At 39.6% G+C, this 26,590-nt stretch overlaps 1 protein-coding gene across 15 annotated transcripts in view; it reads right to left on the bottom strand.

Moving 5' to 3' along the window:
• Nucleotides 1-26,590, bottom strand: part of nrxn1a (neurexin 1a) — an 87,573-nt gene that overhangs the window by 51,383 nt on the left and 9,600 nt on the right. For 7 of the 15 annotated variants that reach the window (XM_081601136.1, XM_081601133.1, XM_008437090.3 and 4 more), the window contains 4 exons: nucleotides 26,080-26,109; nucleotides 5,947-6,248; nucleotides 3,372-3,395; nucleotides 1,445-1,606 (listed from right to left, as the gene is read on the bottom strand). In XM_081601136.1, coding sequence (XP_081457262.1) covers nucleotides 1,445-1,606; nucleotides 3,372-3,395; nucleotides 5,947-6,248; nucleotides 26,080-26,109 — 518 coding nt within the window. The remainder of the gene's footprint in view (nucleotides 1-1,444; nucleotides 1,607-3,371; nucleotides 3,396-5,946; nucleotides 6,249-26,079; nucleotides 26,110-26,590) is intronic. The other 8 variants (XM_081601141.1, XM_081601140.1, XM_081601137.1 and 5 more) reach the window with 3 other exon arrangements.

Consider the following 26,590-nt stretch of genomic DNA (forward strand, 5'->3'; position numbering starts at 1 on the left):
CTGCATACATCTTAATTTGCTCACATGGATTATCATATCATTGTATTAAATATGCAAATTTGGCAGTGGAGGGTTCACTTTGACTGTGGCGGTCTTGTTTAAACATCATCAGTCTTAATGAAGCAACACAGAGAGCATTCAGCGCCGATACAGATAGCTCTCTGTTTGGCACATCATCTGTCGGCTTGTTGGGTTGTTTGTTTATGCCTCTGTGTGAATCCTGTGAGTGAAAGGGAAACTCAGTCAAGTTGTGTGTTACATAAGCAAGACAAGGTATGAGAAAAGTGGTTTGCACTCAAAGGTGCACTCATTTTGGTTTGATCGTTTTAATTTTCTCTGCATTTCTGGGCAAATTTGTGCAAAAGACTACATTTATTGGCATAATGTTGCGTGTGTTTGTGTGTTCTCGTCGGTATGTCATGCTAGTCGTTGCTGCTGCGGTGTTGTGGCCCATTTCAAGCAGAGCGGATGGATGGAGCGTCTCTGTGGCGTAGCTAATTAGCATGTTAGAGCTTAGTGCTGTATCTTCTCCCTCAACGACACTCATCACTGATTCTGTCTGATGCTCGATGGGTTGTGTGTGTCTGGGACTATTTGTGTGAGTCTGCCAAATGGAAGAATTTCAGTGTGTGCGTATTAGAAGATAATATGTGTGAAATGTTTGTGCTGCGTGACAGAGAGAGAGAGAGAAAGGGGGAGAGCAGTAGAAGGAAACAAAGCATAAGGAAAAAGAAGTCTATTTTATGAAAACTTAAATTTGTGCAGGATGAAAGCATAAAATAAGACAGGCTATGCTGACAAGTTATAGTTTACTGACTTTTAATGAAGGGAATAAAGAGGAATACAATGCCTTGCAAAACTATTCATATTTTAGAACTTTTTCACATACTGTTTTGTTGCAAACACAAACTTCACTGCACTTTAATGGCCTTTTATGATAGACCAATATAAAACGGCCAATAACTGTAAAGAGGAAGGGACATGAATTAAATGTTATTTTAGTAATAGAAATATTTGCTCATATATCGGGAGAAAATTTTCCTTTTCATTTATTTTTACTATCCATCTGTCTTTCCATCACTGTCAAATTGGGTTAGGAGCAACAGTGAACTTAAATTTATAATTCTCCCAGAACACATTATTATGCGTTGATCTAGTTTTCTCTGACTCTATACGTTTGCTTTTATGTTTAGTTCATTGGCGCCCCAGTCTCTTTTTTTTGCAACCATTTGTGGCCTTTGGAAGGATTTTTATTTTTTTAGCATTTTGCATTTTTACAGAAAACCGAGAGATAATTTTTAAAAGAAATGTTCAGTTTGTAAGTAATTCAGTAAACTAAAATCAGCCAGAGGTGTGAAATGTTTTGAGCTACATCTTTTCACCACTATCACAGTTTTCAATCACAATTTGAGTGTGTATTTACACCATTAAGCATGCATCGCACCTCTTTGAGACAACCCATGAAGTTGTTGCTGACAGGAGAACCAGGTAGGTCCGCTGTGCTGGGACTTCCTCCCACGTAGAAGAAGTCATCAGAGCCCAGCATGGTGTAGTCCTCCTGCGTGTAGCCCGTCGTGGTCAGGATCCCGTCCACGGAGATCGTCACCTACACAACAAAGCACAGGGAAAGGACACGCTATATACTCACACCAAAGGCAGCGCTAAGCGCTAGCTAGGCGCTGACCAGCCAAATTAGCCCCCGTTACTGTAGTAACCAAATGTATGTGCCTTCTGTTTGGAAAAGCCCGGATTGGTTTTGGAGAAGGGATGGTTGTGCTTCTGGTGGGATTTGATTGAATGCATTTGGATCAGTGCTGACTGTGACATTTAACTGAGCAGATCTGATTGTGGTGATGCTGGAACTACCATAGGGTTTGTGCCATATTTCTTCTGGCATCTTCAGACTGGAGATAGCAGTCAGTCCATTATTCAGCATGGTGACTGTGTGTGATTAACTTGGACTTGCTGAAACTCAAAGCGTTGGCGCACCCGATACCGAATTTGTACTCTCAACATTTTTCATTAACTTCAACTGCAAATTACTGACATTATATAACAAACTAATCCGTCCTGCTTTATGCAGAACCAGAGTAAATATTCTTCTTTCTATACTAATGAATGTTTTCTTATGATTAGCTTCTAAGCTGCTGTACAGCTTAGGTAGAGAAAATGCAGCAGGATTTACTTACTAGTATACAAACAACATTTCCCCTAAATGGTTTACCTACAGAGACACTAGTTCTCCTGTAATTAAATTAGCTCACTCTGCTGCCTAATGGCCTCTATAGGGGCTTTTAGCTGTCACAGAGATCTAATGCTGTCACATGCAACTTGCAATTAGTTTTATCACTCAGATTTTCTGCAGTACATTACTGACCATGTTAAACTGCCTATAAAGCTTGCTAGCACATTACTTTCCCACTAAGATACAGTGTTGGCATCGCCAGGCAAATTTTGCCCAGCCAGGCAGCTGTTAGTTAGGTATTCACAGGAGTCTTCGTGCTACACAGCAGGTGTTAGTGATATTTACTGGTTAGTAGTTGTTAGTTGCAGCACTGCTGGCAAGCAAAGTGGTGTTACTTGTGGTGGGTTACTGAGATCAGGGTTAATGATTTTTGATGCTGTTAGTAGGTGTGATGATGTCATGTTGCTGTGTGAGTTGTGATGATGGTGTTAGTTTGTGGTCTGAGGGGGGTTTGTTGGATCAGCGAGTCTGAATGAGATGACACACAGAAGAAAACACACGTATTGATGTACATACAGGTGTTAGCAGGGCGAAGGCTCATTCCACACACACACACACACCCACACATATATATATATATATAAATAGCAAAAAGACATGCAGCCTGCTCCTCTCTCTGCATGCAACCACTAGCAAAGAGGACACAGCAGATAAAAAAAACAAAAACTGCATGACTCAGAGGCACCATGAGGAACATGCATGACAGATCGTAGGACGAAAAATTCAAAAGGAGGATAAAAGAAAGGAGGGAAGGGGGAACCTCTCAATCAATTTGTGGAATAATCAGAGAAGGATTTCTTAATCAGGACATGCAGGGAGGGTGGGGCTCGACATTTGCGTGCATGTGAGAGATGAGCCAATCTGTGCACGCCTACAAGTCAGTCACAAAGTGATGGAGTGAAAAAAAATAAATCATAGAAATAGGGGAGGAAAGGGATTTTGTTATAAAAACGTGGTTGGCAAGGAGAAGGGGAGAAGGGCTATTTAAGCGTAAGAGATTACCAACCGCATTTATCCTTTTATTGGTTTATTTTTGATGTCTATGGTTCAAAAGGAAATAGACACGGGGAAACCCAAACTAAGAAACAATTAGAATGATATCTACCGAACAATGGAGTTTGTTTACCATAGCGTGTCCAATGCCTGAGTGCTTTGTAGGAGAGGGGGAGAAAGGAAGGCAAAAAACTGTGAACAGAACAACTCCGGGAACAAAAAAAAGGAAAAAGCTAGAAGGCCTCTGGTGAGATTAGTAGGTTGGTTGGAGTGGTTTTGCTAGGAGAAGGGCACAGGTTAGGTTAGTAGAATGAATCATTCCATGGATGGTGGTTAGTTTCACTAGCAGGTTAGTTCAGTTAGTAGTCAAGTTAGTAGTACAGACAGGCAAACGGTCGAGGCAGGGCATAGGAAGGAGCACCTGAGTGCCAGTGGATCCTCAGTGTTTTTCTAGTTCACTCTCTCGCTTTATTTGTTCATTTACACACTCGCTCACAAGCACACACTCGACTGGGAAAGCACTCACCTAGAGCTGAAAGCAGAGCTGGCCTGGTGGTTAACCCACTGTAAACTAAGACCGAAACCTCAGGTGTTTTCTTACTACCACAGCATCGCTGCAGCTGAACAACAGTGCGCTGATTGCAGCTTCTACATTGATTATTTTCTTCCTGCGGACTACAGTCTGCCCTTCATCTGCAGCAGGCTATGCGGTTCACCAAAGTCAAATACACACAGAAGCTACCTAAAACTAAGCACATTCATCAGTTCAATCTGCGATACATTGCTTAAATACAAAAAATATACATTCAGGATTTTTTGGATTTTTTTTTTTAGATCAGTATTTTCATTTTGAATTTAGTGACGATAGAGCTTTGGTTTCAGAAAATGGTCATTCATGATTTAAACCAATTTTAAATAGCCTGACGTGACATTTTCATGCTTTATTCTGACATAAAAAAGCTTTTTAAAAAGTAAAACATCATCGTGAAAAGCCAAAACCAAGGTAAAAATTTGTAATTTACTCAATTAGCTCAGTTCAAAATCCATTTTGATAATTTAAAACTGTAGCGTATTAATTTGTAGGGATGTAACAATGCATACAGCTCATAATGTTGCACAATGTTAGGGTTATGAGAGCAAAACCAGGTGAGACTTCAGTAATATTTTGGGAAAAAAAAATTTTTTTTATGTGTTTATTATTCACTAATATAGAAAAGGCTTTAAAAATCACACCATCTGTTATTAGAGCAGAATCTTTCAGACTAGGTTTGAGTGATTCATTGTACTTTCAATCTCTCTAATTCTATGCTAATCCAAAACCAAACAACCATTGAAAAGTAGAATAAAGTTTTTCTAAATCTCAAATTTGGTTGTGTTTAATGATTCAGTGAAGGGTTGATTAGTCTGACTGCTTTTAATTCAGTCTAAAGATGATAAAGGAGCTAAAACAGCCAATTAACTTTGCGCAGAGAAATTTCATTACTACAGAGCAGATGCTAACTTTAGCAGTTAGCAATAGTTAGCCAGTGGCAATATTGTTTCATGTTCAATATTGTTTCATGTTGTTTCTATCTACCACCAAAATGTTGTCTAATAAATAATCTAACAGAGTTGGAGGCTTTATAAATGCAACTGTAAGCGATTGCTGAATAGCCTGATGAGCCGTCATAGCTAACTCTGCTAACACAATAGCAGAGTTAAAATGATTATTTTCTAATTTTTCAATCAAATTTTAAAATTTTACAATCTCTATGGAGTCAAAAACTATCAATGTTAAAAAGACAGTTTAAGAGTTAGCAGAAAATTATCTTAGACTTTATTTAATTCAATTCTAGATTAGTTTCTCCCAGATGCTAACACTAACAGCTAATAAGACAAAAACTCCTCCAGTCTAAACAAATCATAAACGTCATTTATGCCAACAGTGTTTTATGAATCTATGAAGCGTTATTACATTTCCACCGGGTTTTTATTAACACAGAAGCAGGTGATTAGTTCATGAAAATTAGGGTAGGAGGTGGCGCACCTTTAATTATCTTCCTGTGTGAAACACATACTGAGAACAAGATTAGTGAAACATTTTTAGTCAGGATAAGTAACAGAAAATGTAGTTAGAAAGCTTCATAAAACAGTGATCAGCTATGAAATATTTTTGCTTGTCCTGTGAATTTAATTTGATATCAGACACCAAAAAATATTTTCTTGCTGTTTTCTAAATGCTCCATATTTCTGCTGTTTCAGGTGGGAAAATAGTTGACGAAAAAAAACATATTTGTGAGATAAAAAAAAGTATATATGACCCACATCTTGTCATTAAAAAGGCATTGGCAAAAAAGAGAGTGCCAAGTAGTATTACTCACAAAACCATCTACTCTGGAAAGAAATCAAGCTTAAATGAAGATATAAAGAATACATTCTCAGTTAATTGTGAAGTTGTTACATAGTAAACATTTTACAGCTATGATTCCAGGGCTGATCACCATGGAATCACTTTAATGAAAAATATTATGGGGAATAATTAACATATAATAATTTGTTACACCCCTATAGATTAATGTGCGGTATTTAACCAATAAAATGCCGGCTCTATATTCTGATGTATTTCCTGTCTTTTCTTTTTTGTCCCTCTGTTAGTTTAACTCTTTATCATTGCTTCTCCTTTCCGCTCGGCTGCTCACTCCTCTCTCTACCTGTTGTAGTCTGGTTACCTGTCTCAGGTTGCGGGTGACTTTCACGTCGTGCCAGGCGTTGTCGTTGAACTTGCCGTTGACGGGCTCCACCAGGGCTTCGAAGGCCCCAGAGCCGAGATTAATGACAAGGGACACGGCACCATTCTTTAGTGCCAGGTTCACGTAGTCGGCTGACTTGCCCGTGTGCAGCATCAGGCCGTTGCGCTGCAGCGTCTTGAAGGACAGCGTGATTTCGTCGCTGCTGGACTGGATGGGGTTGGGCGACAAGTCGTAGCAGAAGTACTCAGAGCCCTTAAAGGTGGCAACATACTCCTCACGAGCTATAAAGAGAGGCAAGCGGGGGGAGAAAAAAAAGAACAAATACGTTTGTAAATGTTACAGGGTTGTTGAACATTATTCTAATGATTAGCACATTATCTCAGCTATAATGCCTCTTCCCACACTGCTCTTCATAAACCGCTCAGGGAAAGAAAATGGTGGGTGTTCATCAGAGCCAGTCGAGTAAAACAAATCTCAGCTGGCTGGTTAAATTTGATTCCAATGCTCAGTACAAAAACATATTCCTTAAGATGCTGAAAATGTTGTTATTGTCAAGCAAAGCCTCACTGATGCCAGCAGTTGGAAGAAACATTTCCTTCAGTACCTCTAATCGCACCATGGAGTGGTGGGTAAACAAGCTTTGATCAGTCATGTGGGTTAGAGATTAAACAGTGTGGATATGAGAGAGACAGTCGTGAGAGTAGAGCGTTCCAAACTCGTTATGAAACCTGCCACGCTCTCTTTTGAGAGAACAGCTGTGCTGGCAGTCGAAAGTGATGTGGTCTTGTTTGACAACATGGCTCATTTCTCGATGTTCGGAAAAAGACACAATTTTTTGGTGTAACTTTGTGCGGCAGCAGTTGAGGTTTGGAGGAATTCGATAAGGTTGGGAAAAACTGCCGATGGAAATGGAGAAGAGCAGCCTGCAAGCTTCATGGCAGCCAAAGCCAATTATGGTCCCTTGCAAATATATTCATAGCCCTTGAACTTTTTCACATTTCGTCACACAACCCAAATTGTGGTGCATTCTGCTTCGATTTTATGTGGTACACCAACACAAGGCAGTGCAGGATTGCTAAGTAAAGGGGAAATGATACATGGTTGTCCACTTTTCTTCCAAATAAAGATCTGAAAGGTGTGGTCCTACTAATTAAAACCCAACACAACCAACTAACTTCACATTAGTGAAAAAAGAAGTTCCTCATGTCACAAATTTTACAAAAAACTGCCCAATTTCAGTAACATTGTTTAAAATGTAATGTACAACCTTTGTTTCAATTACACATCTCAATAAGTCATTGAGAAATGTATTATAACAAATATTCTTTACATTAAAACAGTCTAAATAAATCATGTTAAGGTTAAGGACCTTCCTGCTTAAATTTAATGCTTAAACACAATATACAAAGAAAGTTACAAAAAACATCTCTAGAAAATGTTCTTGCTAAGCTTTCTGGCATTTAGCAATTTAAATAATGTTGGTCATTTTAACCAACCTAAAACAAGAAAAGTTTAGTCAGTGAGAAAAAAAATGTGTTTCTTTTTATTAAGTCTATGAAAATATCTTGTTTCATTTGTTAGTAATGTTTTCCAAATTTAGGCTTTTAATTGCACTTAATTACAAAACTGTTAAAGTTTGAATATCAAGCACTTTCCAAACCTTGAAAATGCCTAATTGAAATTCAAGCGTTTTCAAGGATTTTATAGTACGAAAGCTGAACATTGCAAAGCACCCAGAATACCTCTTTCTAAAAGAAAACACAGTGGTGGAGGCATCAAAGTGGATGGAGCTAAAATTTTAATTTCTAATTGTGCATATTTGAGCTGATTTTACAGTATTAATTCAGATGGGGCTGAATGCAAACATACATTCTCCACTTTTTTATTTATGCCACATTTTGAAACCCACGTATTATTTTCTATCCCCTCCTTTGTGTTAGTCTGTCGCATAAAATCACAACAATGTAGACCGAAAATTTTGGTTCAAACATGGCAGTGTGAAAAAAGTTGTATGAATCATTTTTGCAAGCTACTGTGAAATTCAGAGAACCAGGCATTCAGCCAATGGAAACTTACCTTGAACACCCTCTGTGACCTCCAAGGACACTAAACCAAGGTTTCACAATCCATCATACTTAAGCTCACATTTACTTATCTGGTCTTACACCTACTCACACATCAATGTAAAGCAGGCAGAAAAAAAAAAAACATGCAAGCGAGAACAAGAAAACAAAAACGATCGCATAAACAAATGCATAAACAAATAAGAGATGACATTATCTCTCCTCCACCAAAGCATCACCCTTCCTCTGCATCCCAGTATCTCTCACACCTCCCTCCTGGCCTCATGCCACCATTCCTCTCCACACATCTTGTTGGCCTCTTTTTTTTTTTTTTCCTTTTCTTTTCCGCTCTCTTCTCGGGGCACAACCACCATCTTGTAGTTCGCCATGACAAGGAGATGAGAGGAGGAGTTTAACGCAGACCAGGTGAAGCCGCAGAAAGACAGACACTTGGCGAGGGAACCACCGTAGAGTCCAGGGGTAGAAAGGATTGCCACATAATGAATAGACTGAAGTGTAAAAGGTTATTAAGGTGGCGAGAGGAAAGGAGAGGAGCGCTAGGATGGAATTGGCCGCACTCGAGTGAATGTAACGCAAAGAGAATAATGAGGAGGAAAAAGTGAGAATATATCACAATTCAAGGGCCAAATTGTGGCAAATTGTCTTTCTGTGGTCCTGCTGCATGAAAAAAACAACAACCCAGAGTGTGAATGCCAATATACGAGTGAGAAACAACACGTTGTTTGCCAGCATGTGTGAGAGTTCCTCTGGTGTGTGACTCCTTCCCTCCCAGCATGTTAATTAAGACTGTGTGTGTGCGCCTGCAGAAAGAAACACTGTGTGCAGCTCTGCATTTAGGCATGTGAAAGTGTGCACAGGAAACTACATACTATTTTATATGTGCATTAAATATGTGTGGGTGGGTGCTGGTCTCTGTAAATATTGGTGTATAGTTGTCAGAAAAGCTATTACCAATTCAGGGCCTCGGGCTAGTCTTTACTGAAAGAGCGAGGGGAAGGGAGAGAGAGATCGGCACACACAAAAAACACACACAGACTGAAACAAGCAACAGTGTTAACACAATCACACAACCACACAACCTCAGACAAATGTAGATGAGGTGCCAACAAAGAAAGGAGCGAAAAGGGGATGGCGGTGTGTTTGCAATGAGAACACACGCAGGCGTCCAGTAGCATTCAACGGTAATTTACAGAGGTGCCATTAGGTTTCAGAGCGCTGCTCTGCTATTCTGTTGTTAATTTACAGACACGTCATTAGAGCAGACAGGAGAACATAAAGCATCTCCGCATCGATTTGGACGTCCCGGCCCGCGTACGCTCACTCTGTTGCATCACGCGTGCAAATCAGAAGGGAAAGGCATACGTGGGGTTATGCGAACGCGACCATGTGTTGAGCGTGCATCTGCAACAGCCCCCGCCCCTTCATCTCCCTCAAGTGGGCAGGTTGGAGTGGATCTGTTGTAGCTCAGATTAATGGAGTGAGTCAGTATTAGCTCAGAGTAAACACTGAGGCAGACACTGACATACACACCGCATGTCACACTTCATCCTGTGGAAAGCACTGTCGATCAACGCCAGGAAGTCGGAGGACGGAGAAGTACCGTGGCCCCGACACAGAGACGCTCAACAATTACCTGACATTAACGATAAATGGAGGAGACGAAGAAACACAATTTCCAAAATGTAGTGATCTGCAAAAGTATTTCTTTTTCTTAAACTTTGTCCCCCAAAGTTCAATGAATCATATTTGTGATGGTCTTTGTGAAAGGAGTGCATAAATCTGAAAAAAACTTGAGACTGCGGCGGAAGTCTAACAGATGAAACATCTAGTGAGTCTGGAAAATGGTGAAACTAAACCAGTTTTGGTTTAATATCACTAATATTCAGGCTTCATTACTATCTGACCAACAAAGATATCAATTAAATACAAGCAAAATAATTTAGATCAGAGAATATTAGGGCTACATGATATTAGAAAATCTTGCTATATGAGAATATTTGTAAGTATTGCAATGACTATTTTAATCTTCTTCTTTCTCCTCTTTCTCATGTGGGCATCCTGAACTCTGTCCTGTAGCATTTGTCTTCAATGTTAAAGAGGTATGAATATTTGTGCAGGGCACTGTGTGCCTGTTTCAAGTACCATCACAAGCTATAAATTTTGTTGAATTTAATTGTGGTAAAAGTGGTCTGAGGTCTGTCTGGCCTTTATTCGCCTGGCTTTGCCTCTCAGAAACCATCTCAACAATACAGTCTGATTAGATTCAGTTGAACAAACAACAGAACACAGAGTCCAACCCTCAAACTGGATTCCTGTCTCCAGGAGGCTTAGCTGGTTGATTTTAAAGATGAAGTGAAATAAAAACAGCCAATTTTTCTTTTAGAAAACGTCAAACATTATTTGATGTTAAGCTGTTATAGAATAACCGTACAAACAAATACATCTGTTTTTAGTTAGTTTTTTGGTTTAGTTTTAGTGAAAATCTTTAAAAATGATGTGCAAAAAATAAAAACCTGTGCTACAAAATGAGAAATGAATTTCTTTGTTTCTGAAAAACCAAAGCTCAAGGAGAAAAACTCTTAAGGAATCAGAGATCAGCAACTGCTTCAGCTGTTTTCAGATCATGTCCTTCCTGTTCTGTCTCTTCTTTACTTCCTGTTGTCTTTCTCTCCTGCTTCATAGTTTCTTTGTCTCCTTTAGTCACTCTAATTGTGTTCTGTTTCGTGATTGATCGTTTCTGTTCAGCCACTTATTCCATTACATTCCCTCTGTCTCTCAATCAGCTGCTCTCACTCTGGTTGATTAGTCTCCACCTGTGTAATGTTTCACTGATCACCTCTCCTCAGTATATATCCCTCTTTGGGTGAGTCTGTCTCTGCTGGTTCTTGTTTTGGATTTGGATTTATCCTGCTCGTCATTATTTTTTCATGTGTTAGATTTTGGTTCCTAGACTCTGATTTTTCCTAGACTCTGGCTTCAGTTTCCATTTGCCCCCCTTTGCCTCGTTAACCTTTATAGACCTATGTTTCAAATCTCCACCTGGATATTGTTGCTTATTTTAATTGTATGCAGTTCTTTAAATGTCCTGTGAGTAAATAAATTTGCCCATTTATCCATAACAACTGGAACTTTCAATATCTAGCAAGTTATTTTCACAATTTACCGTCTATTTAAAGAGCACCCCTCAGATTAATTTGACTTCCTGCAACGGTGGAGGTGAAATTACTGCAATAACCCTGATATTGGCTGGAAAGCGCAACGTCTTCCCTTTCAGGAATTTTTTTGCTAGCGCCAAGTGTGGTGGAATTACGGTACTGCAAATTTGGCTGGATTAATCTGTTGAGTCTGGAGGGTTAAACTTCTTCATTATTGCAACATTAAGTGCCTTTTATCGACCAACATTTTGGTCCTACAGAACCTAAATACTGTGCTTGTACTGCACAACAACTATCTTTCACATTCTGCAGTTAAAACATATTTTGCTTTTTAATGTGCATCTCTGCCCTCCAGATATTTATCCACATCTGCACTGATATATAAAAGGTATCATAGGTAGCACCGTGAATTAAAATATATAATTTCATCTTCACAGAAAATGCCAGCAGGGAACTGTATGTATGAAGATGCAGCTAAAGTGTCCACTCAGGTTCTTGACTTACTTGAGATTGATCATACTTCCTGTTTTGAGTCCATGCATAGCCATAGCCATTTAAATGGGCCCAGACTTTGCTTTGCAAAATTTTCACTGTGGAAATAAGTAATGCATAAATAACAGGCAACTCTTGTCTCTGCTTTAGTGTGATTTTGTATTCAGAATAATCTTTTTGTCGGTCACAAGAATCCCTTTTGAGTCAAACAGTTGTAAATATTTAATTGCCCCTTATCCAACTGCTAACAACAGTTGCCACCTTCAATGTTTTGCCACTCAGGTAAGCAAGAACAAGGTGGACTATGCAGAAAATTGCCCTGACTGAATAACCTAAAAATTCTGTAATTAGAAATTAAAATCTGCTGTTTTTCATCTGGAACTGCTCTGTCTTGTGACTAACGTATCCGAAACACCAAAACATTTTACTATTTTCAATATTCGTGTATGTGGAGTTACTGAAGGAAGAAGACATATAAGGTTAATTATTTTGGTTTTTCAAATTAAGTCAAAGGAAGCCCAGAGGAAGCCCATGTAGGAATCTACATGAAAGAAAACTGTACTTACAACGACATGCGTAAAAAAGAGTGAGACTTTCAGCAGATAACAGGAAGGCTGGACAGAATAAAACTGAAATTGAAGTATAGATCTAACGACCTTGCAGCCATAAACTATAAGAGATGAGGATGAAAGAAAAAAGAAAAAAAAAGTGAATCTATGAAATGAATCTGAAAATATACATGAATAGTGTTAAAAAGAAGTAAGATCTGAACATTCAAGGCTAGAGGAGGAACGGGAATAAGCAGAAATTTAAAAATGATTGGCGTTAGACCTTGAAAGCTGCTGCTTGAATAAGGCAATCTGTGGGGAGACGGGGGAGGCGGGGAGAGACGGAAAAGCTGATCGGATCTCTGCTGCTCCGAGGGACCAGCTGCAACTGTACCTCCCCTCAAATAATCAAACACACATCACACGGATTTTCCTGTATGCTGGTGCACGTATGGTGTGTGTGTGCATGTGTGTGTGTGTGTGTCATTTACGGCTTTGTCTCATCTCATGGGTCTCCTCCTCAATGTTTCACAGAGTAATTTGGTTTCTCCATGGCAACCCTGTGTCACAGGGGGCTCCAGCAAAAAAAAAAAAAAAAGCGAAATACAAGAGTGTGCATGTGTCTTTCAGAGAAAGAGAGACAGGAAGAGAGATGGTGAAGGAGGAGAAGAGAGAGAAAGAATGATTGAGTGAACAGTACATTATCATGGACAGCTGTACTGAATCAAAATGGCGGATGGAGGCTGGGAGCACATCAGGGGAGCCTTCATTATACAGCACCTGATAGAGGGAGCAGGGTGGAAAGAAGCAGGGGAGAGAAAAGAGAGAAATGCACAGGAGGGATTTGAAAGGAGAAACGGGGAATGGAGGCACTCATTGAGATGGGAGAAATGGAGGGATAGCAAGACGGCTCGAGGTATGGGAGTGGCAGATCGAGGGGCTGGGCCGGCCGGCCAGAGAGAATGAAACAGAGAAAAATGCTGGTGTATCTAAATCCTGGTGTTGCAAGCCTCAATCATGGCAGCCCTGTCATTCTGGAGATAGCACACTGCAATTCCCCTGCACCTCGTTTTTAGCCCACCATGCAGTTCTGCTATCAGCTCCACTCAGACACTGCACACACACACACACACACACACACGCACACACATTTATATTGCAAACATCCTGCATGAAGGCATTCCTTCTTAATAACCGACAGGTGGATTAACTAAAAACTCATATGCAGCGTATAGATGTAGATGTCCAGAGTTGGAAATGTATGTAAATGCATTTCGGTGTATATAACGTTCCGATAGTAGTGCCTTCACGTCTGAAAATTCAGTCGGTAAAAGGCAAGCTCGCTAAACGAGTTCTGTTTCCATCTCTGCTCTGTGATATACCACGTCTGGCTTAGAAACCGATTGGGTTATCACATCACAGCCAGGGGAGCAATACTGTAGAGGAGGATATTACTGTCAGGACGCAGTGACAGATCGGCTGTCTCAAATACGGGATCTCTTTTTCTCCTTTTTTTTTTTTTTGTTAAAATGAAGACATTAGCTCCTAGTTTGAGATGACACACGGATTGCAGAAAGTAAAATGAGGAATAACAAATCAGTGCAAAAGAACTGATATGATTGGAAAAAATAGAGATCAGCCTGAACCAGCTTTTCTATTCATTAAGTGCATCAAAACTGTTTGAACAGCGAGAACCTTTTAGGTCAAATAAAAAATCTGATACAGGTCAGGGGACTATGCTTTGATTTATCAATTGGATTCATTTTTTAATTTCTTCAATTTCTGTTAGATTCAAAAGTTTAATTCTTTTATGCGTAACAGTATTTGGAAAAAAGAAATGGAAATTGATCCAAATTGAAATCTGAAGAAACTTTGTATATGTCTTCTTGATTTAATATATTTATTAAGCTTTAATGATCTTTTTGCCAACATTTTTCAGCTTTAGTTGATCCTTTTTAGCTTTACTTATATTTTACTTGACTCTCGTTATTTTACACCATAGATTGTGTGATTTTAGTTTTTGTCTTTTTAGATTGAGATAATCACAGTCCTCCAACCTCCTGTTGCCATTTTAAACCAATTAATTTATTAAAAGCAGAAAATAGAAATAAGGAAGCCAGCTGGGAATAGAGAGAAAACAACAGGCAGACCCAATTTTTTTTCTGCCTGACCAGCCTTGACCGATGAATGACTGGTTTCAGAATCAAAAGTATTGCCTTTTCCAATCAGCAAATTAATACATCAACACAGCAAGGAAGTGCTGACAACGCAACTCTTTAGTGTGAAAGTTTTTACTGAGTGAAGATTATTTAAAGAATACATGTTAGTCCTTTGTTTTTTTGTTGGGATTCAAAACTACTACCTCTATCATCATATTTCTAATGGTCAGTATTGATTATATTACAATATCCAATAGAGGTGTGCCGATTGATTGGCCACCGATCATAATCAGCCGATTTCCGTGAAAAAGTGTATGATCGGTGATCGCCGATCACGGTCTCTTGTTGCCGATCACACAAACCGATCACCTGCATCTCATTTCGCAGCCTGCCTGTGCAGCTGGTCTCCTCTTTCCTTCACACTGCACAAACGCGCAGCAACAAATCCTAAGCGGTGTGGAACTATAACGCACTGAGTGAATGGGGAAGTTTGCGTGTTGCAGCGGAAAATTGAAGCAGGTCAAAATGCATCTACACGACAATGCCAATGCCATATATGACGAAGTTTGGCTACATCGAGGCTCACTGCAGTAAAAAATGACATATGGAGGATCAGATAGCAGGTAAAGCAGCGCACAGCTACAAACGCTCACCCGGATTAGCATGACAGTCAGAAAGCTAAACAAATAACCCGCAAAATTATTTAACTCTTCGAGCTGCGATGTAAGACGCTGATTCTGTTCTCGCTGTTGAACCGCTGCTACACGCTACAGGTGGTAATATTTCACAGACAGAGCGCCGCTTCTGCTCCACCTGATAGTGACTCTCACACCGAACCTCTGCTTAAAGCTGCAGCATCTAACTTAAAAAATACATTTTACATACCTATTAAAACTTTCGCTGTCCTAACATGAGACAAATAATCTCTGAAACAATAATCGATCTCCTCCCTGTTCTGCATAATTACTCTGCTCAGTCAGAAACAGCCACTCAGAACTAGCAGTAATCAGCTAGCCGCCATGCTATCAAGAAGGTTTCATTCAGTAACTCAGGATTGTTTATTGTAATGGAGCCTGTATTTGCTTTTGAATGTTAAGTTTTATACTTTAATTTTTTGGCAATGTTGAGAGGTTTTATTTTGACTCTTTGCATTATTTAGCCTCTTCAGAGCCTCCATATGTTTTCAGTCTGTTAAAGATAGTATTACCGATAGCAGTACAATTTGCACAATGCCTGTTTTGTTTTTTTCTTGGAAAAAGTTATTAAAAAGAAGTTTTTGTCTAAATTAAGGTGAATTCATGGTTCCTTTTTCCATATAATGTAACCGGTAGTATTTATGATAAAAAATAAAATAAAATTATGTGATCGGTATCGGTGATCGGCCCTCATGGGTGATCGGAATCGGAAGCGGCAGGAAAAAACCTGATCGGCATATCTCTAATATCCAATCAATACCACTGAGCTTTTATGTAGGAACTATTTGTGGATTCACCTATTTGTGGAGTTTTCTGTGCAAAGTAAATCCAAATTATTTGCAGAAAAGCCACTGAGAGTATGTCTAAAATATTCAAAAGAAAATACAGATTGGGAAGCTAAAATACTGATGCTACTTGACTTGCTACACCAAGAGCGGAGATGAGGAAGACTGTAGACATTAATTTCTGTAGTAAGATGGTTTCTACTGTGCTTATTAATGCACTATTAAAACAGGCAATAGAGAGTTTTTAGAAGGGGTGTCAAGTATGAGGTCCTTAACTCTGTGTCAACCAATAACAGCAAATGTAGGCATCTCAGGGAAAAAAAGCTACACAATATAAGAAAAATGTGTGTTTCATAGTTGTTAAATTGATACCAGTTGCAGTAAACAAATGTTTTCTCTGTTCTCTTTTTTCCCCACATCGAATCTCTACATCAGATGTGGACATCAAGAGTTCATTTAATTGGCCAACAATATTATTGGTATGCAGAGCGTGAATACATGGCATTAATAATGGACTGCTAAGTGTTGCACTGTGCTCATTTCTATACTTTATGCTGCACTGTTTTAAATACATTAAACTAGCATTAATGACAACAAAACCTTTCTGCATAATAGCAGATTTACATGTTCTAAATGCGTTTTCGTCACACTTAGGAGTCTTTTACATACCTCTGGCTTTCATTTTAGGTAAAGTAATGAGAAAAGCGCCTCCTGCCACTGTGCTAAATCTTTTCTTTTCGTGTGTCTTTTTGCCCATATCTCTCCTTCCCTTCTGCCTCCATCTGTAGAGTTTGAATTTGGCCTTCTCTCTGGTACCCAGGGAAACCGGTTTGTTTCCATGACAATGTCTTCAGGCGGAACAGCGTATTTGTCTTAAGCTGGATAAGATCAGAGTCAGTTTCATTCCTTTTTAGACAAACGCACACAGAAATAAGCGCGGCGGTATCATGTCGCAAACGCACAGCGAGGATCACAGAGGGATGGCAAAGCATGCACAATGTGAAAAATGTACATTTGTGCAGGTCGTTTGTATAGCAACAAGGACAAACCCGTGGAGATATACGCACAAGGAAAAAATACCGAAACTCTCTTTCAAATGCTTGTTAACAAATAATGAGGGCATAAGAAAATATTTTCATAAAGGTAATATAATGGGCCCATAATGAGTATTGTGGCTATTTCAATTATCTAAATGCCAAACAAGAACTCTAAATCAATGTGTGTATGTTCTTGTTTTGGCAAGCGGCAAAGAAATGAACACGAAATGCCAGATGGGGTACTGGAGTGAATCGCCAATTGGGCCGCTACTTCCAGCACCCGCCCAGAAATGATGGAAATTGATGGAGCAGGTAAGAGACAATTGGAGCACCCACTAGACTCCCTCTTTCATTCCAAAAAGACAAGTGTGTGTGGTGTGTGTGTGCGCGCCAGATTTGAGGAATCTGCATCGCTGATGAAAACCATTCGGGTTGATTCTGAGACTGTGTCGTGTTGCTAAGCCCAAGGAGAGATGCAGCTCTCCTGCTGAGAAACACCGCAGTCTTATCTCCCTCCCTGTCTCCATGTTCGTCTCCGACCTTCTCTTTCCACCTCTCTTCTCCCGCTTTCCGAAAGCGTTCGTATCTTTCCTCACCATCACTTTTCCACACTCCCATGCCCTATCCTCCTTGCACACTCCCTCCCAGCCGCCGCTCTATCTTTCCCCCCCTTCTCCATCCTCTGAAAACCGTGGTGTCCGTTTGATGCCTTTATTTTTAGGCGATTACAAAGACTGCCGGTTTTGTCTGTTCCTTATTAGTAGCAATGAACGCTAAAGGTGTTAATATGCACACGTCCTAACAGGATGATAATTGCATACAATTACCGGGAAAAAAGTCTACATTTATCAGTGGGATTACACATCTCTCCTGTTGAATTTAGTAGCTGTGTATTTCCTTGATAATGTGGGGGCAGAGCTCTGTATGTGGCGCTATGACTTTCATTACAAGAGTTGCATGGGTGTTAAGCAATAATGAGCGTTCTACTGTAATGTGTGTTAGCAAAATTGAGAAGAGGCAGAATTAGTCCCATTAGACAAGGAGGAAAATCCAGGAAAATTGCGCATCTCGCAGTAAAAAAAAAACTTTGCACCAATTGCTTCTCGAGTGTTGACGGCCGGAGGGGACAGTTTTTTTCACAGCTCAAGATGTGGCCATCAGAATCCAAATTCACGCCAGTCAGTGAGGCAGGAAGCCAATCAACAGACACTTGCCTCTTAACACCAAGCGTCTCTCTCTTTCTCCGTCTTGTGTTGGACACTGCTCATTTGCTCGTCTTGTGAGATTACGCAACCATTACCGACTAATGTGTCGAGTAAAGATCCCTCATTGACAATTATGCAGTCTATTCTGCAGATTTTCCTCAGTGATTAAGAAGTTTTGTGAACGTGAAATACTTTTTCTGATAATTATGTTTCTGGTAAAATGTGACATGTTTCAGGGGGAAATATTCCATAAGTTCTCAAAAATAATTGACTGCAAACTGGCAGAGAGATCGATAAATCTACGCTGAAGTATTAATTTCCCTTGGACCATTCTACATTTTGTCAAGCAAAAACTTAATTGTATTCTATTAAAATTTTATTTTTGGATGTAGACAGACAGGTTCTGGCTACCAGGACTTTAGGAGAAGCAGCCAGTCAGTCCATTTTAACTCTGGAGGAGCTAAAGAGACCAACAGCTAAGGTAGACATGAAAATATAGATATTTTATTAACATATCAAATAATTTGCTTCTTTCCCTTTATGCAGGACAGCATGTCAGAAAACGAACACACCAGGTCCACTTCTAAACACCATCCCCATGTCAAAACAGGGTGGTGACATCCTTATGCTGTGGGATTGCATGCCATTATCAAAAGCAGGAAAGAAAGTCAGAGTTTTCCTTTTAGAAGCAGCAAAAGTCTGTAAGACGATTACTGATTATCACCATTCAATATTTAGATGTGCAAAACTTATAGACATCTCCTAAGATATCACTGCAGAGAAAGATCATTTAACTGCATTTGTTGTGTCAGGGAAGATTAATACAAATGCATGCCACACTTCAAAGATTTTTATTTACACATTTACATTTGTGGTAACCTACCAAAATTCGAAAAGGTTCAAAGTGAATACTTTTGCAAAGAAATGTAAATTGGTATAATAATAATAATAATAATAATAATAATAATAATAATAATAATAATATATGTTTTCCCTAAAGTTTCAGTAAAATTATTGTAGTATTGATGATTTTGCATATCTGCCCTAAGAAAAGATGCGAGATACAAACACTTTGCCGTTTTGCTTTTAATTAAATTGTCTTTGGGATTAATAGGGTAATTTTGGATTATTAGTGGCACTAATTTACTTCCACATTTAAGGATTTTCTATTCTTACATTTAATCTGCACTTGAATGATAAGGACTAAGACAACCATTCAATTGGTGTCAATCAAGCCTAATCTGAACTGAATCCCACTCCAATAACATGATATGTTCTTTCAACCTGACTCGGTGCCACCAGGATTCAGATTAAAAACAAAAAATATAGTAACAATAATACAGTAAATCTTCACATGATCTCATAGTTTCTCATTGTTGTGTTACAACTCCAGTTAAGTTTGATTTGCAATTGCAAATGTGAAATCATTCAAGGTAAATTATTCAATGTGTCTGATTTTTTTCCCTATTCAGTAAATGCATCAAAATGAAGAATTTACAACATTTCCAGTTTACAACAGCCTGTTTTTTATACACTTTTTCCATTCAAATAAAGCTTATGGATATTTGCTTTGATGTGCAAATGGGAATAATCTTGTCCTTATTACCTTTTCTGCTAGATTCAAAAGTACAACATCAATAAAACCCTGAGCCCATTTCTTTTATGAGTAATAGTCTTTGGTTAAAATAGGACATGGCAGGTTGGACCTTAAGGAGAACGGAAATTGGTTTCCACCAGAGAAAGCCTGATCGGTGCATCTCTGAATATCAATTTTTGCAATATTGCATCTGCAAAGGACTGCGTGGATGCAGTATTTAGTAGCTTGTCATGTTTCAAGCTGTTTGGAAAAAACATATTTAACCAATAAAATGGACTCTCAATGCCCTTGATGTCAACATTTGATGTAAATTTCAGAGTCCAAAATGCTAAATCTGGTGGAAAGTGACAGGAGCAGGGAAATAATGAAAAAGTAAGAGAGTTGTGAGGGAAATTTGGGCCAAATTAAATCAATATTCCCATCGTCAAACCCAACAGTAACACTGCAATATCAGGTCTTACTAATATGATCATAAATTTTGTCCCCAAGTTCTATAAAAGAAACAGAATATTAATTTCATTAAGAGCCAATCCAATTACGCTTCTTTCATAAAGCAACAGACTATAACAGGAGTAAGTCAAAAGTGTGTTCAACTAATTAAAATAAGTTAAATTTGTTTCATACTCGGTGGCTGATTTATTATTAGGACTGTACATGCTGATGAGTAAGAGGTAGGAGACATGCTGTGCGTTGCTGGTACTGACTGGTTCTTCTCTTGGCGTCTGCTACCACTCCCAACCCCACATATGGTGAAGTCAGCGTGCACCTCGTCTGCTGCGGCTATCTGTGCTTTTTCTGTTTGTGGGATATGCATATGTCCAGGACAAAGCCATGGGTGGCGGAAAGGACAAGAAAAAAAAACAAACTCAGGCAAATAATTCTGAGAAATCTAAAGTGTGTGACATTGAACATGTGCCCCATTATGGAGTGGAGTGCATCCCCCATCTGTGCATTTCTGCCACAAAACAATGTGTTAAAAAGAGCCGTTTTGGTTGCCGACGCTTTATGAGTCACAAATCATGACTCACAATCCACCTCCCCAGAACACACACACACACACGCGCGCGCACACACACACGCACACAGCCTCAATCCCTCTCCTGCCTTCATCCACTGACCATGAAGAATATGTGCAGGCAGCCTTACTCATGCATATTTACACCCAGCACACGCTAGCTCACACACTCAGCAGGCACTCTCTAAAGGTTATTGTGTGTGAGTGTGTGTCCGTTTGTCCGTCCGTTCACGTACTTTTAAAGGTCACCTCAAGAGAGGCTGACCACATGTCTAGGTTGTGATTCTTGGATTGATATCGAGAACATTTGGACAGGCTGCAAACAAACATCCATTATTGAGTTGACATTGTGCCTTAAAGTTCGAAACTTGCCGGCCACTTTCTTAGGTACAACTGTTCAATTTCTTCAAAGCACATCACAGTGAATTATATATCAATGCATTTAGGTATCGAGCATGATGGAGACTACTTGTTGAAGTTGAAAGCAAGCATCAGAAAGTGATTTTTAATGAGTTTCATGGTAGTTCCATGTTTTGCTTGCCAGAAAATTGGGAATTTTATGTGCAAATATGGTTTGAAAAGAGAAAATATCCAGTAAATCGCAGTTGTGTAAACACCAATGTCATGTTCGTGTGTGAAGACGGAGAAAAATGTGAACGGATTCCACTTTAACTTAAGTGAGACCCAGGTCTGTAGGTGGACCAGAGTTCACTTTTTTGGTTGGCATCAGAGTTTAATTACACATGTACACCTCCTCAAACGAACTGAACTTTCTAGCGAACTAGAGTCCAATTAAAGCGGACTAAACGGGGCTGGTGTGAATGCACCCTAACGAAATGCACATCATGTCCAACCTTGAAGTAGATGAACTACAGCCACAGAAGACCACACCTTGTGCCACTGCTGCCTGTTAAAACCAGGAAAGTGAGGCTACAATTGACACTGTTTCACCAACATTGGGAAACAATCTTAATTTCAATTGCAGGATCAAAAACTGGCATGAACAAAATATTCTGGCAAAATATCCTGGCATGAACAAATGCAGTTGTTTTGTGAGGTTTGTTAGAGAACAAACAGCATCAAAAAGACCAAGGTATTAACATTTCAGTGTAATGGTTTGGGAGATATATTCTCACAACTCTTAGGATGCTTTAGTACAAGCTAAGCCTTATTTCTGACCCTTTAAAGCCCAGTGTATCTATCTTTTGATTTCTTCTTCCAGCAGGATAACTCTCCATGTCACAAAGCTCAAATCAAAGACTGGCATCATGGATGTGCATCAGAAAAATCTGCAGCAACTGCAAGATGCAAATATGGACTAAAATCTCAGAATAATTTTTCTGACACCAAGTTGAATGTATGCCATGAAGAGCTCAGGCCGTTCTGAAGGTAAAAAGGGAGTCCAATCTGGTACTAACAAGTATTGATTTTGTTGATGAACATTGTTTTGTCCTAGTTTTGGTAAAGACCAAGGAAATGAAAACTAAAGCTGAAAGACTTAAACTGTGACAGAAATCATTTTCCTGACCGATTCAAGATGAGACAAATATGAAGGGTATTAAATACTATCAGATCTAAGGTTGGTCCTGTGCAATTTTAGTATATTTCCATTCCATAAATATTTAACCTGGATGTACAGAAAATAATTTTCCCCACTGATGAAAAATTCACTTGTTTATCAGTTTGTATTTATGGTTAGATTTTGGCAGTTCAAATTTGGTCAAATCTAAAATTGTAATCAAAAATAAATTATGATGTCTGACAAAAACTACATTAAAAAGTGCTTTTAAAATGAACACGAATTAGCAAGGTGTACCTAATAAAGTGACTGGTGGGTGAACAATAAACCAACTACTCAAAATCTGCAATCTATCATTCTTCCAGCGCACCTCTTGGCCAAGCAAAGAGAACAGAATAAAAGGCTAAATCTGCTACTTGGCTTTAAGCACATTTTCCATCCAGATTATTGCTGCTCAATACTTTGAAAAAAAAAATCCATTTCCCCCTTCTTCCTTTGGCTGCTCAATACTTATGAAAATCCAATTTGGCTGCCTCTTTTCTCTCTTCCTTCCTTCCTTACACAATTGGTTGCGTTTCACCCACTCAAAGTGATTAGTGATCTGTGGGTATCATTTCCATAGAGAATGATAACTGTGTGTTGTAGAGGAGGGGAAAGGTCCGCGGATCCCCATCAGGGCCGATGTCCCTTGGAGAATGACTGGACCAGGAGGGCAGGCGGGACCGTCGCTGCCGCTTTGCAGATACAGCCAGTTGCTCTACATCATAGGAGCGAGAAGACGACTCACTTTATCTCTCGCTCTTTCCCTCTCCCCCTCCCTCCCTCTATCATTCATTTCTTTAGGTCGTCTCTCAGAGGCGCTGTCTCTTTTTTCTCAATTTCTAATGCCCACACATGCACACGCGCAAACACACACACACACACACACACGCTGTATATCTTTTCAAGACTGCACACCCCATCCATCCCCTCAAAGAAACTCATTTCAGCTTTGCGGTCTCCTCAAAAAGCCTCTTTACGCTGAACTAACCTAAGCTAGGCTCTGTCTGCACCATTTGACAGCCTTTACATCTCAGTATGCAGAACAAAAAAACACACTCACAAAAAAACACACGCCTTCTTTTTCATGTGTACAGAAACTTCAAAGGTTGAAAAAAAAAAAACAGCTATACTTTTAGCCTATCAGTATCCAAACACACCTCATAGTGAGGGGGTACTGGCAAACAGATACACAGAATACATTGTGTAATAACGCTGCAAACATATGTTAATACCTGTCAGTACCTAAGCAGGTGATTTAAAATGCTGAGCATAAGCCAGATCAAGCAATTAAAATTTCCGTGCCACCTGGATGAATCACAGCAGACATTTTGAGGCAGAATCTGGAATTATCAGCTTATTTACACTGGCTTGTAAAAGTATTTGCACCCCTGGAACTTTCTGACCTTTCGTCAAATTACAACTGCAAATATTAATGTATTTTGGGGGAATTTTATGTAAAAGTAGTGCATAATTTGTGAGTTTATCCTAAATATAAATGCACTTGTTTTGTGAGGTTTGTTAGAGAACAAACAGCATCAAAAAGACCAAGGAACACAGCAGAAAGGTCTGCTGTGCAGTGTGCAGGAGAAAGGGGTATAGAAGGACAAAGCTGTGTCCAATCCATCATCTGAAGATGAAAACTTCAAACCTAAAAAAAAAAAAAATTACCATGCACCTAAAGTTACAGGCCAGACCAGAGGAGTGTTTATAATAGGTAACTCTGGAAGAGCTGCAGAGATCTACAGCTAATTTCAGGTTTGTCCTGTTACAGATGAGTGCAAAAAAGAAAACCAAGAAGGCCAGAACTTTGAATGCACCATACCCATAGTGAAAAATGGTTGTGGCAGCATCAGGTTATGGAGAGGCTTTTCTTTATTGGTATGGTAATAGGAAGATGGATGGAGCTAAATACAAAACAAGAAAACCTCTTGAGGCCAGAGATTCACCCTAAACATACAGTCAGAGCTGCAATGTAACAGTTTTATACCCAAGCATATTAAAGTGTTAGAGTGGCCTAGTCAAAGCTCAGACTAAATCCACTTAAGAATCTGCAGCAAAATATAATCTATGTTAATAGATGCTCCCAATCCAGTCTGCTTAAGTTTAAGAAATATGCGATTCTCTATTTTTGTGCTTTCCTTAAAAAAGAAAGGGGGAAACATTGGTCTTTTTCCTTCCACTTCACAGCTATGCACTAGCTTGTGTTAGTCTAATAAATCCTAATTAAATAGAAGTTTGTGGCTGTAGCAGGACCAAATGTGGAAATGTTCAAGGGGTATAAATACCTTTGCAAAGGCCTTTATTTACTAGAACAGAGCAAAAAAACAACAATACAAGTCTAGTTAGAGATAACTCCCATGATGGAGCTTATTTGACCTTGCATCAAGATGCAACTAGCCGCCATCTTAAACCAATCTTTTTCTATTAAACACCACATTGGGAAAAAAACACAACTTCTCACTATGGGGCATAGCCATCACTATGTCTACTTTTGCCCAATCAGAGAGCACAATAGCCTGTCACGGTCAGGCTTATCTTCATGTGCACCAATCAGTGTATTCATCAGCGTCATGCAGAGCCGTAAGATCGAGCGGCACCTACCTTCAGATTTTCAAAAGCACAGTAGGCTGGAGCTTCTATTCATTTGCACTCATGCAGGCCCACATACACACACACGCAAACGCACACACACGCTTGCAATTACATGTCGCAACACCTTACCTTGTCAAAAATGTCACATTCCAATTCTATCTCAAATATACAAAATCTGTTTCAAAGAAGCTCCACATTTAGTGTGCAGTCAAAAGCCTGTCAACACATTCAGCAACGTCATCACCATCCATAACAACCCAGTAGCCAAACACATAAGTAAATCATGGGTGTACCTCTGAGTTTTCCTAAAATCAGAGGAGTTGGTGTTCCAAACAGTGAGAAAGAGGGCAGGAACAAAGAGGGAAAGAACAAAAAAAGGGTGGCACTGTGAATTCTGGTTATCAAGAAACATTTTTTTTTTCTTTTCTAAAAGCAGACCAGTTGCGGCTGTTGTTTTTGGGCTACTTTCAAAAACAATGAACTACATAGAGGCTGCGGGGTATAACAGCATTGCTTTTTACAAACACTGCAGCAAACAGCTGTTCGGGATCACATGCGCTCGCCGGCGTATGATCAGGAGCCCGTTTGAGCACCAGTGGTGGCATAAAAAGAGACATGCTGGAAGCTGATGCACGATGGAGGAGTGCAGCGACAACTGCCATTGATTTATGTTGAGGCATGCATGTACATGTAAGCATTATGCACACGCACACACCACATGGCTACAGTCAGACTCCAACGTACGGAGAAGGGAAACTGAAATGAAGAGGAAAAACCAATTCAAACCATCCGCCATCCATGGGTCAGTGGGTCACATGTCCTTTTGCTCCATTGCCATGACCTGGAGTTAATTCCAGCAAAGCAGCTAGAATATATATGTATATATGTGTTTTCCCATATATGTACATATATATAGTGAAAGTTGCTCTCAGGTCAAGAGGTTAAAGACATCTCTAATTAAATCTACCTCTTTTAATAACAAAATTATTCAGAATCTCATGAAGGACTGACCTGAGTTCTGTGCCTAGAGAAATAACTTCCATCCGCACCGGGTGTTGATGAGATGGAGGAGGGATACAAGGAGTTTTGAGTGTAGGGGTGTGAGGTGGAGAAGGAGGAGGAGGAGGAGGTTGGGGGTGATGGGAAGAGCAGAGGACAACAGGAAGTGAGGTAAGAAGAGGCCATACCTTGGTCGCCAATCATCAGGTGTGCCAGACCTTGAAGGAAGACAAGAGCACAGTCAGCACAGCAAAGGACCATGAAGTGTGTGAGTGCTTATGCATAGATGTGTTTTAGTGGTGCAGGAGTTTGTCATTGGCATGCTGGAGGAGGCTACTTCTCTGCGTGTGTGTGCATATAGATATATATATATAAATATGAGTCATCTAAATTATAAGAATAAAACCATTCTGAACGCACTTACTTATCCTACGCACAATACAGGTACGTACAAAGACGTTTGCACACAGCCATGAACTGGGTCGTACACGGCGCAGTATTTATCTGTCTATGTCTATGTAACCTTGAGGCGAGTGCCGCTTCAGATGATTGCAACAAGAGATGTAGTACTTACCAGATGACAGCAAAGAACCTTTACTGTACATAACACAAGACCCAGAATATACTCAAGCTGGCTAACTTCTACCCTGGCTATTTAGTGTTACTGTATAGACAGTAGAAGATGTTATGAGGAACAAA

The sequence above is a fragment of the Poecilia reticulata genome, chromosome 19 (assembly GCF_904066995.2).
Source record: "Poecilia reticulata chromosome 19, P_reticulata-male-v2, whole genome shotgun sequence".
NCBI classification, from domain to species: Eukaryota; Metazoa; Chordata; class Actinopteri; order Cyprinodontiformes; family Poeciliidae; genus Poecilia; species Poecilia reticulata.